Consider the following 14718-nt stretch of genomic DNA (forward strand, 5'->3'; position numbering starts at 1 on the left):
GTCCTGGGACAGGAGCCATTCCTGAGTGGTCTTCTCAAGCTTTGAGGAGCGCTCGGTTACCTGGGATCTTATTAAGATGCAGATGGGATTCAGTGGCCGATCCCAGGAGCTCCCGGGGATGCCCATGGTCCAGAGGCTTCCTGAAGTCCCTTCCAAACCTGATATTTTATGAAGCCTCTGGGAAAGTACTAGGCTATCATTGGTGAAAAGCAGAGATGTAAATTTGAAAAGCGGCGTAATGTTGGTCTAATTTAAAATGACTGTTGTTCCCTATAAGAATCTTGCTCAAGAAGGGCTGGTGTTTCTGTACCAGAAAGACAGGCATGCATATTGTACAACAATGTATGAGAAGAGAATATTCTTTTACAAAAATAAAATGAAGTCCATACAATAGGTAAAAACTTTGGGGCTGATTTTCTCTTTAGTTTCTGTACAGTAGAAATTTGTTAACTATCTTGTTTCCTGCCTCGGTGTGGTTCAAGGTAACGTGCTTGCCCCACAGAGATCATCCCTTCTCGTCCCTGCCTTTGAGGCCCTTTGCTTTGAGATCACGTTTCAGGCCTGATATCATGTTCCTACTGGTCCCCGCCCCCTGCCCCAGGCCCTCCAGCCCTCGGAACTCAACATTTGTAAAGAAGTTGACTGTGGGTAGTTTGTCTTCTTGGAGAAGAGCAAAGGCACCAAAGTTGTGGTCACGATCCCGGTTGACTCTGAGCAAACCGTGTGACAGGGGCTCACAGGGGGCTGGACCGCCAGTTTTCATTGCAGAGGGGTGTCCCAGAAGCGGTAGGGATGGTGCTACAAGTGGAAACTCTGAACCCTGCCCTGGATCCAGCGTCAGCAGTAACGTGGAAGGAGCGAGATTAAAACCATAACGTGTCAGCTCTGCAGAGCTCTCAGGTCAGCTAAGGGAATGAGCTGACGATACCAAGTGCCGACAAGGACCTGGAACTCTGGTGCATTGCTGGTGGGAACACAAAATGGAGTAGCCAGTCTGGAAAACAATTCTGCAGCTTTATTTTTTATTTATTTATTTATTTTAATTGTGCAGGCGTCCTCCTGTGACTGGGTCCCCCTGGAGTTTTTTTTTTTTTTGGCTGTGTTGGGTCTTCGTTGCTGCACACGGGCTTTGTCTAGTTGCGGCGAGCGGGGGCTACTCTTCGTTGCGGTGTGCGGGCTTCTTATTGCGTTGGTTTCTCTTGTTGCGGAGCACAGGCTCTAGGCGTGCGGGCTTCAGCAGTTGCGGCACTCAGGCTTCAGTAGTTGTGGCTCGTGGGCTCTAGAGCGCAGGCTCAGTAGTTGTGGCGCACAGGCTCAGTTGCTCCGCAGCATGTGGGATCCTCCCAGACCAGGGCTCGAACCCGTGTCCCCTGCATTGGCAGGCGGATTCTCAACCACTGCGCCACCAGGGAAGCCCCCTGCAGCTTTATTAAAGTTAAATGTACTCTAACCATAAGGCCCAGTGCTCTCATTCTTGGGTATTTACAAAAGCATGTCCACACGTACAAGAAAGCCATACGTGAATGATTTTAGCAGCCCGATTCACATGGACCAAACACTGGAAACGATTCAGATGTCCTTCAGGGAGTGAATGCATAAACATCGTGGTGACGGGATACAACAGAGCACTCCTCCACAATAAAAGGGATCACCCTGTTGATACACACAGCAGGGCGGTGGATCTCAAACGCTGAGTGAGAGAAGCCGACGCCAGAGTTGTGACACCGAGTGACTCCATGTGTGTGACCGTCTGGAAGAGGCATGACCATGAGACTAGAGGAAGACCAGTGATGGACAGAGGTTGGGGAGGGGGCTTGACCACAAGGGGGGGCGGGCAGCCCAGCGACTTGAGCTGATGCTACTCGGAGCATCTGTGTGTCCAGACTCACAGAACTACACACCAGAAAAGTGGATTTCATTGTATGTAAATTTTAAAATAAGTTTTGAAATCTGGAAGAGGAAATGAAAAAACTAAATAACTTTCATGAACGTACAATAACAGAAAAGTAGATTAAAGCCGAGGAAGGAGGAGGAGAAGTAGTCACACCTTTTCTCAGGATGGAGAAGGTGGAGCTCCAGTTAGAACTTGACCTTTTCAGGAACATTTCAAGTGCAGAGGACCAGGAAAAAGAGCCCTGTGCCCAGCCAAGTCGGAACCCTCCCTGGCTCTTAATCTTTTTTCCTTTGTTGGCCAATTTTTTTTTTTCATAACAGACCAACTTAATATAATGCCGGCCTCGAGAATATTTTTCTTTCGTGTGACTGTGTTTAGTCTAAATGGAAAGGAGATAGAACTGTTGGTTCCGCTCCTGGTCTGTGCCACGGACGCTAAGAGGTCCCTCTCAAAGGCCGCCCGCCCGGTGGATCATCTCGGCGGGGAGGCCGATGTTTGGAAGGCCAGGCACGGTGTTTCCGCTCGCTCTTCCCTCCGGAGGCTGTGTTTCCCGGGCTGCTGGCTGTCCCTGGACGCAGGGCGGTGACAGAGACAGGGTGTCACGACACGGTCTCCACTGCGCACGTGAAATGACCTAAGAATACAACCTAAGAGAACTAGTGAGAGGTTGGCATGTGCAACTCACACATGAAAATTAATAGTCCACAATTGAGCCCATAAATATTGGCCGCAAACTGTTTTCATTACCAATCATCTTTTTTTTAAATTAATTTTTATGGGAGTAGAGTTGATTTACAATGCTGTGTTAGTTTCAGGTATACAGCAAAGTGATTCAGTTATACATATAGGTATATCCACTCTTTTTTAGAGTCTTTTCCCATCTAGGTCATTACAGAGTACTGAGTAGAGTTCCCTGTGCTCTACAGCGGGTCCTTATTATCTATTTTATGTATAGTAGTGTGTATATGTCGATCCCAGTCTCCCAGTTTATCCCACCCACCCACCCTTTCCCCTTGGTAACCATCAGTTTGTTTTCTACATCTATAACTCTATTTCTGTTTTGTAGATAAGTTCATCTGTACCCTTTTTTTAGATTCCACACACAAACGATATCATATGATATTGTCTCTGTCTGACTTACTTCACTCAGTATGACAGTCTCTAGGTCCATCCACGTTGCTGCAAATGGCGTTATTTCGTTCTTTTTTATGGCCGAGTCGGATTCTTATCATCTCAGTGACTCCAGAGCTGTCTCCTGTTGTAGCTCTCACTTTCTAGTCATGTAAGCACAGCCTGGGGCCGCCCTGGGTGATAACTCATGATGACGTCAAGGCTACTAGACGACACTCTGGTTGTTGATACTGTTTCCATGCTGTCAGCTGCTCAGTTAGAAAGAGCGTTTCATCGTTTCACAAGTATGGGAGCTTGACAACCAGAGCCCCAGAGTCGGCTTCTTCCAGCCCTTTCCTTGGCCGCCATTTCTGCTCCCTGCGGCCCTCAGCTCATCCACACCACCCACCTCCGCCCTTCTTGGAGAACAAGAGGCTTAGGAAATCCAGTCTGTCTGTTAGGCAAGGGTTCATCTTTAGGCAAATGAAATGTACTTATTGCCACAAAGCACAGAGGCAATGGAAGGTCTTTCCAGAAAACCAGTTTTTCCGAACCGTGCCAAGGCAGATCACATCCAGACTTTAAAAAGCTCAGCCTCGTGTTGGGCTAAAGCCATTGTGTTCGACTGCCCATGTGCTGCCTATTTTTAGAATAAGGAACAGCTTTCAGACTTATTGGTCCTATGGATGGAGAACAAGAGAGAATCTATCTTTCCTTTGCTTTAAAATGTGAATCTTTCCAAGTCAAATCATTTCAGATAAACTACTCAATAGCATCTTATTACAGGTGACACCCTCTGTTTTTGTTTTTTATGAAAGCCACATGTAATGGAAGCCTTGACATCCTAGGTGTATCTTTTGCTACTGAATCTGGTTTGGTCCTGACCCACTTCCACCCCTGCCACCCTGTGGGCTGTGGGCAGGACGGTCCTAATTCCTGCCAGGATCACGTTCGTATAGACCAGCTTCCACACAAGGAGAGCTGCGTCTTGGTTTCTTCAGATTTTTTCATTTCACAGGCAGACATTTTTAAAAAGCACCTTGCTAGATGTTTTTAATACGTCATTTTACAAGCATCCTCTCTTCTTCCACTTCTAAATAATATCTATTTTATAAATTCACTTGTAAGAATGTACTAGAAGGAAGGACTTTGTCCTATGCAATCTGCCTGTGAACTTCAGAGATGGTCTTCTTAATCTTGGCCTTCACCAGACCCCTTTTTTGTTGTTTGTTTGTTTTTAGGTCAAGTTTATTGAGGTATAATTTACATACAATTCCCTGAATACTGGCAAATGTGTCCAGCCGTGTAACGACCACCAACGTCATGATATAAAACAGGTCCACGACCCCAGAGTTTCCTTGTGCCCTTTGTAGTCTGTCCTCTCCCTCCGCCCACAGGGGTGGCACTCAATTCTCTGCTTTCTGTCTCTAGAGTGTCACCTAAATGGGATAATAGCACAGTATCGCATAAACAGGACGAACAGAACACAGCCTTTGTGTCTGGATCCTCCACTGAGTGCAGTGCCTTTGAGATTCACCCTCACCGTCGTGCACAGTGGATGGCTTCTTCTTTTTTTGTTGCTGAGTAGTATTCCATTTCATGAATGGGCCATGGTTTGTTTATCCACTGATGGAGACTCAGGTTGTTTCCATTTTTCAGCTGAAACAAGTTGAACCACTGGGAACCATTGCCTAAAGGTCTTCTAGTAAGTGTGTGTTTGGCTTTAGCCGCTCGGGTCTGTGTCCCCAGCGGTGATGAGACTTCGGCTTCTCCGCATCCTTTGCAGCACTTGGCGTTGCCAGTTTTCTCTGTGTGGGTGTGTCAGCCATTCCAGCAGCCGCAGCTACACCTTCTTCTGGATTTAATTTGCCTTTCCCTGATGACCAATGGTGTTTAACCCCTTTCACATGCCTGTTTTCCATCTGTACCTCTTCTGTGTTGAAGGGTCTGTTCTGATCTTTTACCCATTTTTTCAATCAGGTTGTTCTTTTCCTTATTATTGATTTCTGGGCACTCTTTCTATATTCTGTGTATGTGTCTTGTGACTATTTCCCTCTCAGCGTGTGGCCTGCTTTCTATTTTAAATGGTATCTTTTGAGGATCAAATGTTTTAATCTTATCAACTTTTTGTCTCTTATGGCTTGTGATTTTCATGTCTTATCAAAGCAACCTTTGCCTAATCCAGTCACAAAAATTCTTCCCTATGCTTTCTTCTAGAAGTATTACAGTCTTAGCCCTTACATTTAGGTCTGCATTCCATTTTGACTGATAAATGTTTGTCTGTGGAGCCAGGTGAGGGTCAAGGATTGTTTCTTTACATATGGATGTTATTTCCCTTCTATCAACACTCGCCCTACAATCTGTGTCAAATAACTTTGGAGAGAAGGACAGCAGGAATCCCAGGAGGCCATATAATTCTTATTGAGGAATAAGTGAAATCTTTTATTTGGAAGAGCACCCAGGGCAGGACTGATGTTTTGTTATATATTAATAAGAAGCTAAGGGAAAAGGTGGCAGACTTAACATCAGCTCTGTCTGTTTTGCCTGGAGTAGGTAGTTGGCCATATTTACTGATAGTTATTATATATGTAATATATACAGTTCAATACTAACCTTCACATTATCATTAGCTTGGAAGAGGGCGTGACTTCACTCTGCCAGGTGATCAGAAATTGCTCACCAACGCTAATGATCATCCCTAAGAAAGGTGACTGATTCTAAAATTTAGACGAACAAATTATTTTCCTGAATCCTAAAAAAAAGGTCCTTTCAGCCTTTTGGGCCATTTGGTGTGTTCTCACATGTGTGTGAACAGCTCATGGAATGAGCTGGGACTTGGTCTGGAATCCCCTGAAGGTCACAGAGAACCACAGCATTGGAAGGAAGGGCCGGGAAGGCCGAGGAGGGGAGGGGCCGCCAGGGGATGGAGAGGATGTGGGTGTCTGGAGGAGCGCCCGGAGCCCATAAAAGGCGAGACAGGAAGAGTACACTTAGGAAGGAGAAGGGATTTCCTACTATTCAGATGTTGGCCAGGAAGGCATGAAAAGCTTATTCTTATTCTACCAGGAAAGTACTGTACCGTAGATTAAAAATCCAGATGTGCAGTGAAGCAGGATTGATCCTTGGAAACGTTTCTGTTTATCGTTCCCCTTTTTACTCCCTTTCCCAGTGGGGGTGTTAAGGCTAGTAAGCTGGATGGCAGCGGGCACCTCCTTGGGGTTGTCTGCACGTGAGGTGTGATTTCTCGGGGCCTTGATTGGTCATATCCATCTTCTACCTTTATTTTCGAGGCTGAAGCTGCAGAGGTCTTCAGCATGTGCACAGATCTATTTTGCCCCTTTTCTCAGAAGTGAAAATTCCAAGTTCATAAAAGCTTAGTAAGTGTCTCGGGACTTGAAGTGCATTCCCTCCACAGTAGCGGTATTTAAGCAATGTGCGCTCAAGCCTGGACTCATACCCTCAGCCCGTCCAGACTCCGGCTTCCAAAACTAACCCTGGACGTCCCACGCATCCCCCAGGAGTGATGTCCAAAAGGGAGAGGCCGTGTGCACCCCTCCATCCTAACAGTGGCCGAAGTTGGTTCCTTCTTGCAATTGCACTGAAGCATGACACCAAAAAAACTTTGTTAGAAATAGTCTTCAACAAACATAACTATTAGATTTTCCTCTGCCCAGCTCAGGAAGCCCGACCTCTCTTCTGAGATGCAACCTCATGCTTAAGAGAGTTTTCGTATGAAGACATACCTGCCTCCTTCCATGAAAACTTCAGGAGGGGAGGGAGGGTGGGTGGGGTCGTGCAGGGATTCTCAGACTTCACTGTGCAAAGAACCCGCCTGGGATCATGGTCAGTGCCGCCCCGGGAGGGCTGGGTGGGCCTGAGAATCTGCATCTCCCGCAAGTTCCCAGGTGGCGCTGATGCAGCTCATGGACCTCGACTCGAGCAGCAAGGGGGGCGTGGAAGATGGACTCCACCCGGGCCCAGACCTAAATGCGTCAGTCATCCCTAACCCTAACCCTCCAGACCCCGGTTGTCTCCCCTCTCAAGCGGGGGCAATGCCTACTTCATGCACTTGTCCTGGAGGTAAAAATGAGAGAAACCATTTTTTGAACCCTTTCGTAGCGCTTCATCCCAGAAGATACAGGAGCACAGGATCCTCTCATTATCCCGTTTCCTAGGAAGTGATACATCTATGCGAATCAAGTTCTCTGTGGGCGGGGGGCAGAGCACATGGGCTTACAGCTCCTTTCCAAATGTCTGCTGGCTTTTGAGAAGTATTTTGTGGAAATACTTTCGTCAAGTATATTGCAGGAATTTTAGGAGCTTTAGAAATTTATGCAAAGACAGTTAAGCTACAGTCCTACTCTTTCTGGGGTAATTTTTATTTTTAACATCACTTATTACAAAAAGAGAGGAAGAGATGGAAATAACTTTTCCGATCGGGACTTTTCGTCTGAGGCTGGAAGTCGATAAGGATGATGATTAGTACAGAGGAAAATCCTTTTTGTTACTAATCATTCCAGCTGCTCTTTGCAAACACCCTAGATGCCCTGGTGGGCCGGATATCCTAGGGGAAATCTCGTCCCTGATGACCAAAGCATGCATACCAAGGTCCTCAGACCTTGACATAAAGGTCCTTTTAGTCCCAGCAACGCAGGATCTGCACTGAGAGCAAGACTGTGAGGGACCAGTCCTGGAGGACGAGGGAATAATTCAGATTCCCTCCAGGCTCTTCCTGGCTTCTCCCTAGAGCCGAAGCTGGAGGGGATTTTGTGAAATGTTTCATCTGTCAGAAGCTCAAGATGAGCTCTTCAGAATGACACCATTTTCACACCCTCTAGGATATATATTTTTTTAATGGAAAATAACAAGCATTGGTGGGAAGGTAGGGAAATTTAGGACCCACACGCATTGCAGGTGGGAATGTACAATGGGGCAGCCGCTGTAGAAAACAGTGTGGCACTCTCTCCCTCAGACAGTTAAACAAAGTTACCGTGTGATCCGCCATTCCACTCCGAAGTATAGACCCAAAAGAGCTGAAAGCAGGGACTGAACAGATAGTGGTGCGTGCACGTTCACAGCAGCGCCGTCCGCAACAAACGAACTGGTTTATCCATACGGTGGAATCTTATTCAGCCATAAACGTGGATAAAGTACCGACACGTGCTACGACATGGATGAACCTCAAAAACATTACTTTAAGAAGCCAGACACAGAAGGTCATATATCATACATATGATTCCATTCATATGAAATATCCAGAATGGGTAAATCCCATAGAAACCGAAAGCAGATGGGTGGTTACCAGAGGCTGGAGGTTAGGGGGATGAGAATGATGGTAGTGGGTATGGGATTTCCTTTGGGGTGATGAACGTATTTTGGAGCTAGATAGAGGTGACGGATAGAGGACATTGTGAATATACCTGAAGCCACTTTAAAATGGGTAGTTTTGTGGTATGGGAATTTCACCTCCATAAAAAGAAAAAAGTGAGAGCATGTTCCAGAAAAGGAAAGGCTAGAGTTTTATTCCCAAAGTCAGACTTCCCATCCAAGAAACAAAAGTTAAAAAGAAGTTTACTGACAATGGCAGGAAAATCAGACCATGATGTCATTAGTCACTCTCCCCATCAAAGAGAATCAGGAAAGGTTAATGAACTCGAGACAAGGTGAGGCTTTTCCTCATTAAGACGCACGTATCCCATTTGGGTTAATGGGAGACGGTCCCTCTTAGTTGGCGCTAGACAGTCATCCCCTGGAAGAGATGTAGATTATGGGCAATAAAAATGACAGTACTAATGAGGAACATTTTATCCCCCAAAGGCTGCTCCCTGTAAACACTAACAAACTAGGGGCCTCCAATAGTTAGGGGAATTCTGAGGCTTAGAAGCATGGTCTGCAGTCACAAACAAAACAGAAATGAGCACAGCTGAGGAAGAGCCATAAAAATCTGAATCAAAGCATGTTTATCCCCAAACTTCCAACAGATGTAGCATACCAAGACCTTAGAAAAGGATGACCCTGGGATGTCATGTGTCCAAGGTCAGGGCTACCCGTCTTGTACCACAGTCCTCCTAACCACTTTTTTCACGTTCTCCAAAGATTCAAATACACTGGCTTTGCCGTGACGCACGATGCGTGTGGTCAGGCTACCCCAGGGGAGCAGCCGCTGGTTTCTGCACCGACTGGCCTCTCTGGAACTCGTGCGGGGAGAGCAGAGAACCTACCATCCCTAAAACGCTGACCTGGCCCTGAGGGAGCCCCAAACTCCCCTTTGTCTGAGGAGGCAGGGGGCCCAAGCTTTGGGGCAGGTCTCAGCCATCAAGTGGGATCTTAATCTCCATCTGTATCCTCCACCCCGAAGACAATTCTTTACTGCTCCCTCCATGCCTGGGGTCCAACATCTAAAGGGAGGGGCAGCGTGGGGAAGATAATGACATTCAGAGGCAGGGTCTCTCCCCACGCCCTTCCCTCCGATTCTGTCTGTGACATGAAGGCCGCACCTCACGCTGCATCTGAAGTTACTCACTTCCTCTCAGTGGTGTGTGACGTTAAGGACAGATTATAAACATTCTGCAAAGACAGACAAACGTCTTAGCTGCACAGTTTATATAAGAAAGGTTCTTTACAGGCAATGAAAGAGAAGACTAGAAATACTGACTCAGAAACCCCTTACTCTAAAGGCAAGACCAGCATTTGAAGTGTGAGAGCAAATGGGCCTTGGCAGAGAAAGGCTCTGTGTGATGAATAAACAGCAGACTCACTCGTTTAAGGAGGAATCCAGCCAGAGTTAGTTGGTTGGGGATTTTTTTTTAATTTGGGCTAACCTGGGAGGTTCATTAAAATATAACAGTATTGCATAAGCACAGGAGATTTTTATGGTCGTGAAACTATTCTTTATGATACTGTTATGTTGGATACACACCATTATACTGTCATCAAAATCCATAAAATGTACAATACAAAAATTGTACCCTATTACAAATCTTGGACTTTAGTTAATAACATATTGGTTCATCAGTTGTGATAAATTTACCACACGAATGCAAGTTGTCAATAATAGAGGAAACTGTGAGGGAATGGGGGGTATTTGGAGGAGCAGAGGGGTATTTGGGCGCTCTGTAGTTTCTGCTTAATTTTTCTGTAAACCTAAAACTGCTCTAAAAAATAAAGTCAATTAATTTAACAAAAAATATTAATATATAACTAATGCATAAATTAGTTCCAATGATAAGAGAGCTAGAACCCCCTTTTTAATCTGTTTATTTTGATTGTGGCAAAACATGTGTAACATAAAATTTACCATCTTAATCATTTTTGTACAGTTTGATGGCATTAAGCGCGTTCACATTTTGTGCAAACATTATCACCATCATCTCCAGAACTTTTTCATCTTTCAAAACTGAAACTCTGTCCCGATTAAACTCTAACTGCCCTTTCCCCTCCCCCAGCCCCTAGTCGCCTGTATTGTACTTTCTTCTCTATGAACGTGACTCCTCTAGGGACCTCATGTTGGTGGAATCAGACAGGATTTGTCCCTTTGTGGCTCATTTCACTCAGTGTAATGTCCTCAGGGTTCATCCATGTTGTATGTAGCCTGTGTCAGAATTTCCCTCCTTTTTAGAGTGAATAATGGTCCATTGTGTGGATAGACCACATTGTGTTTATCCATCATCCATCAGTGGATACTTTGCTTCCACCTTTTGGCAATTGTGGAAAATGTTGCAGTGAACATGGGTGTAGAAATATCTGTTCAAGTCTTTGCTGTTGATTCTTTTGGGTGTTATCCCAGAAGGGGAATTGCTGAGTCACAAGGTAATTCTCTTGTTTAATTTTTTGAGGAACCACCATGCTCTTTTCCATAATGACCACACCACTTACAGTCCCACCAATAGAGCACAAGGGTTCCAGTTTCTCCACATCCTGGCCAACATGTAATTTTGTCTTTTCTTTTTTTTAAATAATAGCCATCCTAATGGATACGGACGTACATTTTATATATTTCGGAAACCTTTTCTTTTTTTCTCTGTGTGTGCATGCACGCACACTCTGTGTGTGTGTGTGTGTGTGTGTGTGTGTGAACAGAAGGAGAGATTCTCTAATCACTTAAACATTCGGGGACCACTTTGATAGCTGGATGCCAGTTCCATTTCCATACCTATTGTATGCATTATGCTGAGATAGAGAGAAAATCTTAGAAATTTGTTTGACACTTTCTTTTATACTGAAAGGACTTTTTTTTTAAAAGCCAAGTAAGTTTATCCTTTCATCCCAACCCAATATTAGCATTTCACAATAACATCACTTTAGTAATTCAGGATCATTTTTTTCTCACATTTAATGTTTTTCCCTTTGAACTCTATGGTTTCTTTCTTAGCCAGGAATCACTTTGTGGTTCTCGTGGCGGAAGGTGGTGGTTCGCATGTAATGTTCTCTGAAGATTATAGCTCTTTAAGAATGATGAGTGTAGCTTCAAAAGCAACATGGTTGAAAATGCTCATGCATGGTTGTGAATTGTGGAAACTGAACATGTGTTGTTTCTACAGGGCCAGCCAGGGCCAGTGGGCCCGCAGGGATACACCGGGCCCCCCGGGTTACAAGGGTTCCCAGGACTGCAAGGCCGCAAAGGTGACAAGGGTGAAAGGGGGGCTCCCGGGATCACAGGACCGAAGGGAGACGTGGTACGTACAGTAACTGTCAGTATTTCTCTCGCTGTTTGAAGGGTGGAGGCGTCTTGGCCATCATTAAGTCTGTTTGCCTTCTTTACAGGGAGCCAGAGGCGTTTCTGGATTTCCTGGTGCCGACGGAATTCCCGTAAGTTTTTCATAAGATTAGAATTTTAAAACACTGTACACGTGCAAAACAATACGTTTATGACTTACAGACACATGTCTCACTAGTCCCCCTTTCTTGTTTATAACAAAAAACTTATGGGGCTACATGTGCATATTTTTTTCTCGTGGAATCCAGTCAAATATTGGACAGATTGTTTGCTTTGTAAACGTCCTTCTGGACTTGGCTTCCAAATTGAGGCTACTTTGCTAAAACTGGACACTGCTTTGTAGTAAAAAGCGGCAGTGTTGCATAGACGTGCTATAAAGAGCCAGGCTGAACGTTTTGTTTGAACTCCAGAACCACCTGAATATAAAGCAGTCCAGCCAAGAGCGGGGCTGTCCTGAAGCTTGTGCAGCTTCTCAAATTCTTGGTAGTTACTGCACATAAATGAGAAGACGAAAGGCATGCTTTGTCCATGAGAAAATCTCAAAATGCAATCAAATGTGTTTTTCTAACCTAGTTTACTTTACTTCTTGTGGCATAAGAAAATAAACAAAGCAGCCTGACTCACAGCCTTCTTCACGGGACCCAGGAGCAGATTTCCCAGGGCCGGCTTCCTGCGGATCCCAGCCTCCGGGATAAATGTGTTTATCACACGTTTAGACCTGCCCCATCCCTCTACCGCTGAAGTTTAAGAACGTCTGCCACTGGAACTTCACACACACGCAGATGTCTGGGCCCTTACCCTACACACATGTTGTCTATCACCATGCTCGTACATGCATGCGTGCGCGTGCGTGAGCGCACACACACACACACACACACACACACACACAGGGAGAGAGAATCCTCAACCCCCCAGGCTACACAAGTGGGGCTGCTCCATCGCAGGAGAAAAGGGAGAGGGCATGAGTGGACAGCAGTCACAGGGGATTCATGCTTTTCCTTCAGATCTTTAGCTCCGCCTTCAAGGAGACTTTTGCAGCAGGAGGCGGAGCTAAAGAAAGGAAGCCACACTCGCCAAGATGTGAGACCTACATGGCTGGTAATCCTCAGTGTCACCTCAGCGAGGGCTCAGACACACATCAGTGACAACACACAGCTGTGAGCAAATAAGGAAATAACTCTCACATGAGTCAGAATCTTGAGAAATTGGCAGAGTTGAAGAATCCGCAGATTTCAAGGGTTAAACAAATAACAAAAGTATTTTCCTACCAACTGCCTCAAACGAAATCGCCCATTTTTAACCTACTTTTTTGGACTCTTTGGATCATTCCTCAGTGTGGTCTTCTGGAAGTAGAAGTCTGAGCTTTAAATGGAGTGACATTATGGGAAAATATTGTAACTAATCTGTATCGTGTTTTCATTCGTTTTTCCACTTCATACTCATTTAATATCAGAAGCAAATATTTTGCAAATTAGGGAGGAAATAGTCATCATATCGAGGGGTGATCATGGTGTACAGATAACGGGTCATTTTCTACAGAATGTCAGGGGTGCTAAAGACAGTCTCCTTAACTGCCGAAGTCTGATAGATGCTCCACAGTAAGTTAATGTAAATGCCACTTGTGGTATATAAGCACCTAATGAACGCAGAGTTTGAAGGACCTGACAGTTTTAGCTGTTTAGAAGTCGAATATAGAAAGTGATGTGCAGTAAATCTAAGAATTGTATCGTACAGAAATGGACCTAATTAGATGTTGAACACAAGAGGGACATTTAGCTCAACAGAATTGAAATTTTTCTTTGAAGGACAATTTCAAACTAAGACCAGATTGGCATGCAATTTCAAATGACTTGGATCGATTCTAAGCGAGTCAGAAAGACCAACAGCAGACGGGTAATTCAGGAGGAGAGTAAGGAACTCAGTGGTACATTTTAATGAAAGCGTCACGGAATCCTAACCGTCATGAAGGAGAACACCTGCAGAGCTTGATTTCTGAATTTGAAGGTCGGCTTCTAGAGGCCCCTTAAAAAGAGGCCTTTATGTTGAAGACCAAAATGCTGCTGGCTCTCCAATACCAGAGAGATTGTGTCTCGTGATTTACAGGGACAGTCAGGGTTTCTCTGACCCACCAGAGGGTTGACTGAAAAGCTTACTGGATCTCTTATCTGATGGCACCAGTGAAAGCAATGGCCCTGAACATCGGAAGCAAAGAAATGTGCAAACAAAAGAAAACTTCCATTTCTCTTATTGTATTTCTTAATATCATTCAGGGTACAGGCACTCTGTGTAGGGCTTGTTCATTCCCTTTGAAACTTTCCAAATTTCTCAAGGTAAACCTAAAAGACAGCCCACTGGCCTCAAAAATCACTCTGAAATATATATTTGGTCTATTATCAAAAAAACCAAAATTTTAAAGAAATTGTACAATAAGAAATCATATATCTAAACATCTATTGTGTAAAGAAACAGCAAAACAGGCTCTGGTCTCGTAGTCCATAAACTGTAGAGTATTAACCTGACCCCTGCATGTCTCCAGAACCAGATTCATGCGGTTGAGACGCCCAGAGACCTAGCCTGACCCCGAGTTACACGAAAGACACATGTGATCGCATTGCCTTCCTTCCCCCACCCGGCATCCCAGAACACCTGACTTGCTTTCTATTCATGTTTAAAATCTAAAAAGTCGTGTTCCTGAAGACGACAATAAGTCAATTGACTTACTGAAGAAAGTCAGTAAGGAAATCAGTTTTTCTACCTGCCGCTAAGTCACTGATGAGATCCCTCTGCAGGTGTGACTCTTACCCATTGATGAAGTCCCTCTGCAGGTGTGACTCTCACCCGTTTAGGACGCGGGTCTGTCCGGCTCCATCTAGAATTCGGTTGGGCACAGCTGACCCTTGCTATCTCCGAGCAGCATCTGCTTCTAGAGTGTTTTCTAGAATTTTTCCACCTACCTTTTTCTGTTCCTGCTAAAACAGCCCCCCCTGTCGCCCAAGGA

General features: G+C 45.0%; 1 protein-coding gene across 3 annotated transcripts in view; it reads left to right on the top strand.

The window, feature by feature from the left end:
• COL4A2 (collagen type IV alpha 2 chain) overlaps window positions 1-14718 on the top strand; it is a 384139-nt gene that overhangs the window by 311261 nt on the left and 58160 nt on the right. For 2 of the 3 annotated variants that reach the window (XM_059903178.1, XM_059903177.1), the window contains exons 5-6: window positions 11545-11679; window positions 11768-11812. The exons of the other annotated variant lie outside the window; for it this stretch is intronic. In XM_059903178.1, coding sequence (XP_059759161.1) covers window positions 11545-11679; window positions 11768-11812 — 180 coding nt within the window. The remainder of the gene's footprint in view (window positions 1-11544; window positions 11680-11767; window positions 11813-14718) is intronic. 3 annotated transcript variants of the gene reach the window in all.

The sequence above is a fragment of the Balaenoptera ricei genome, chromosome 18 (assembly GCF_028023285.1).
Source record: "Balaenoptera ricei isolate mBalRic1 chromosome 18, mBalRic1.hap2, whole genome shotgun sequence".
Classification (NCBI taxonomy): domain Eukaryota; kingdom Metazoa; phylum Chordata; class Mammalia; order Artiodactyla; family Balaenopteridae; genus Balaenoptera; species Balaenoptera ricei.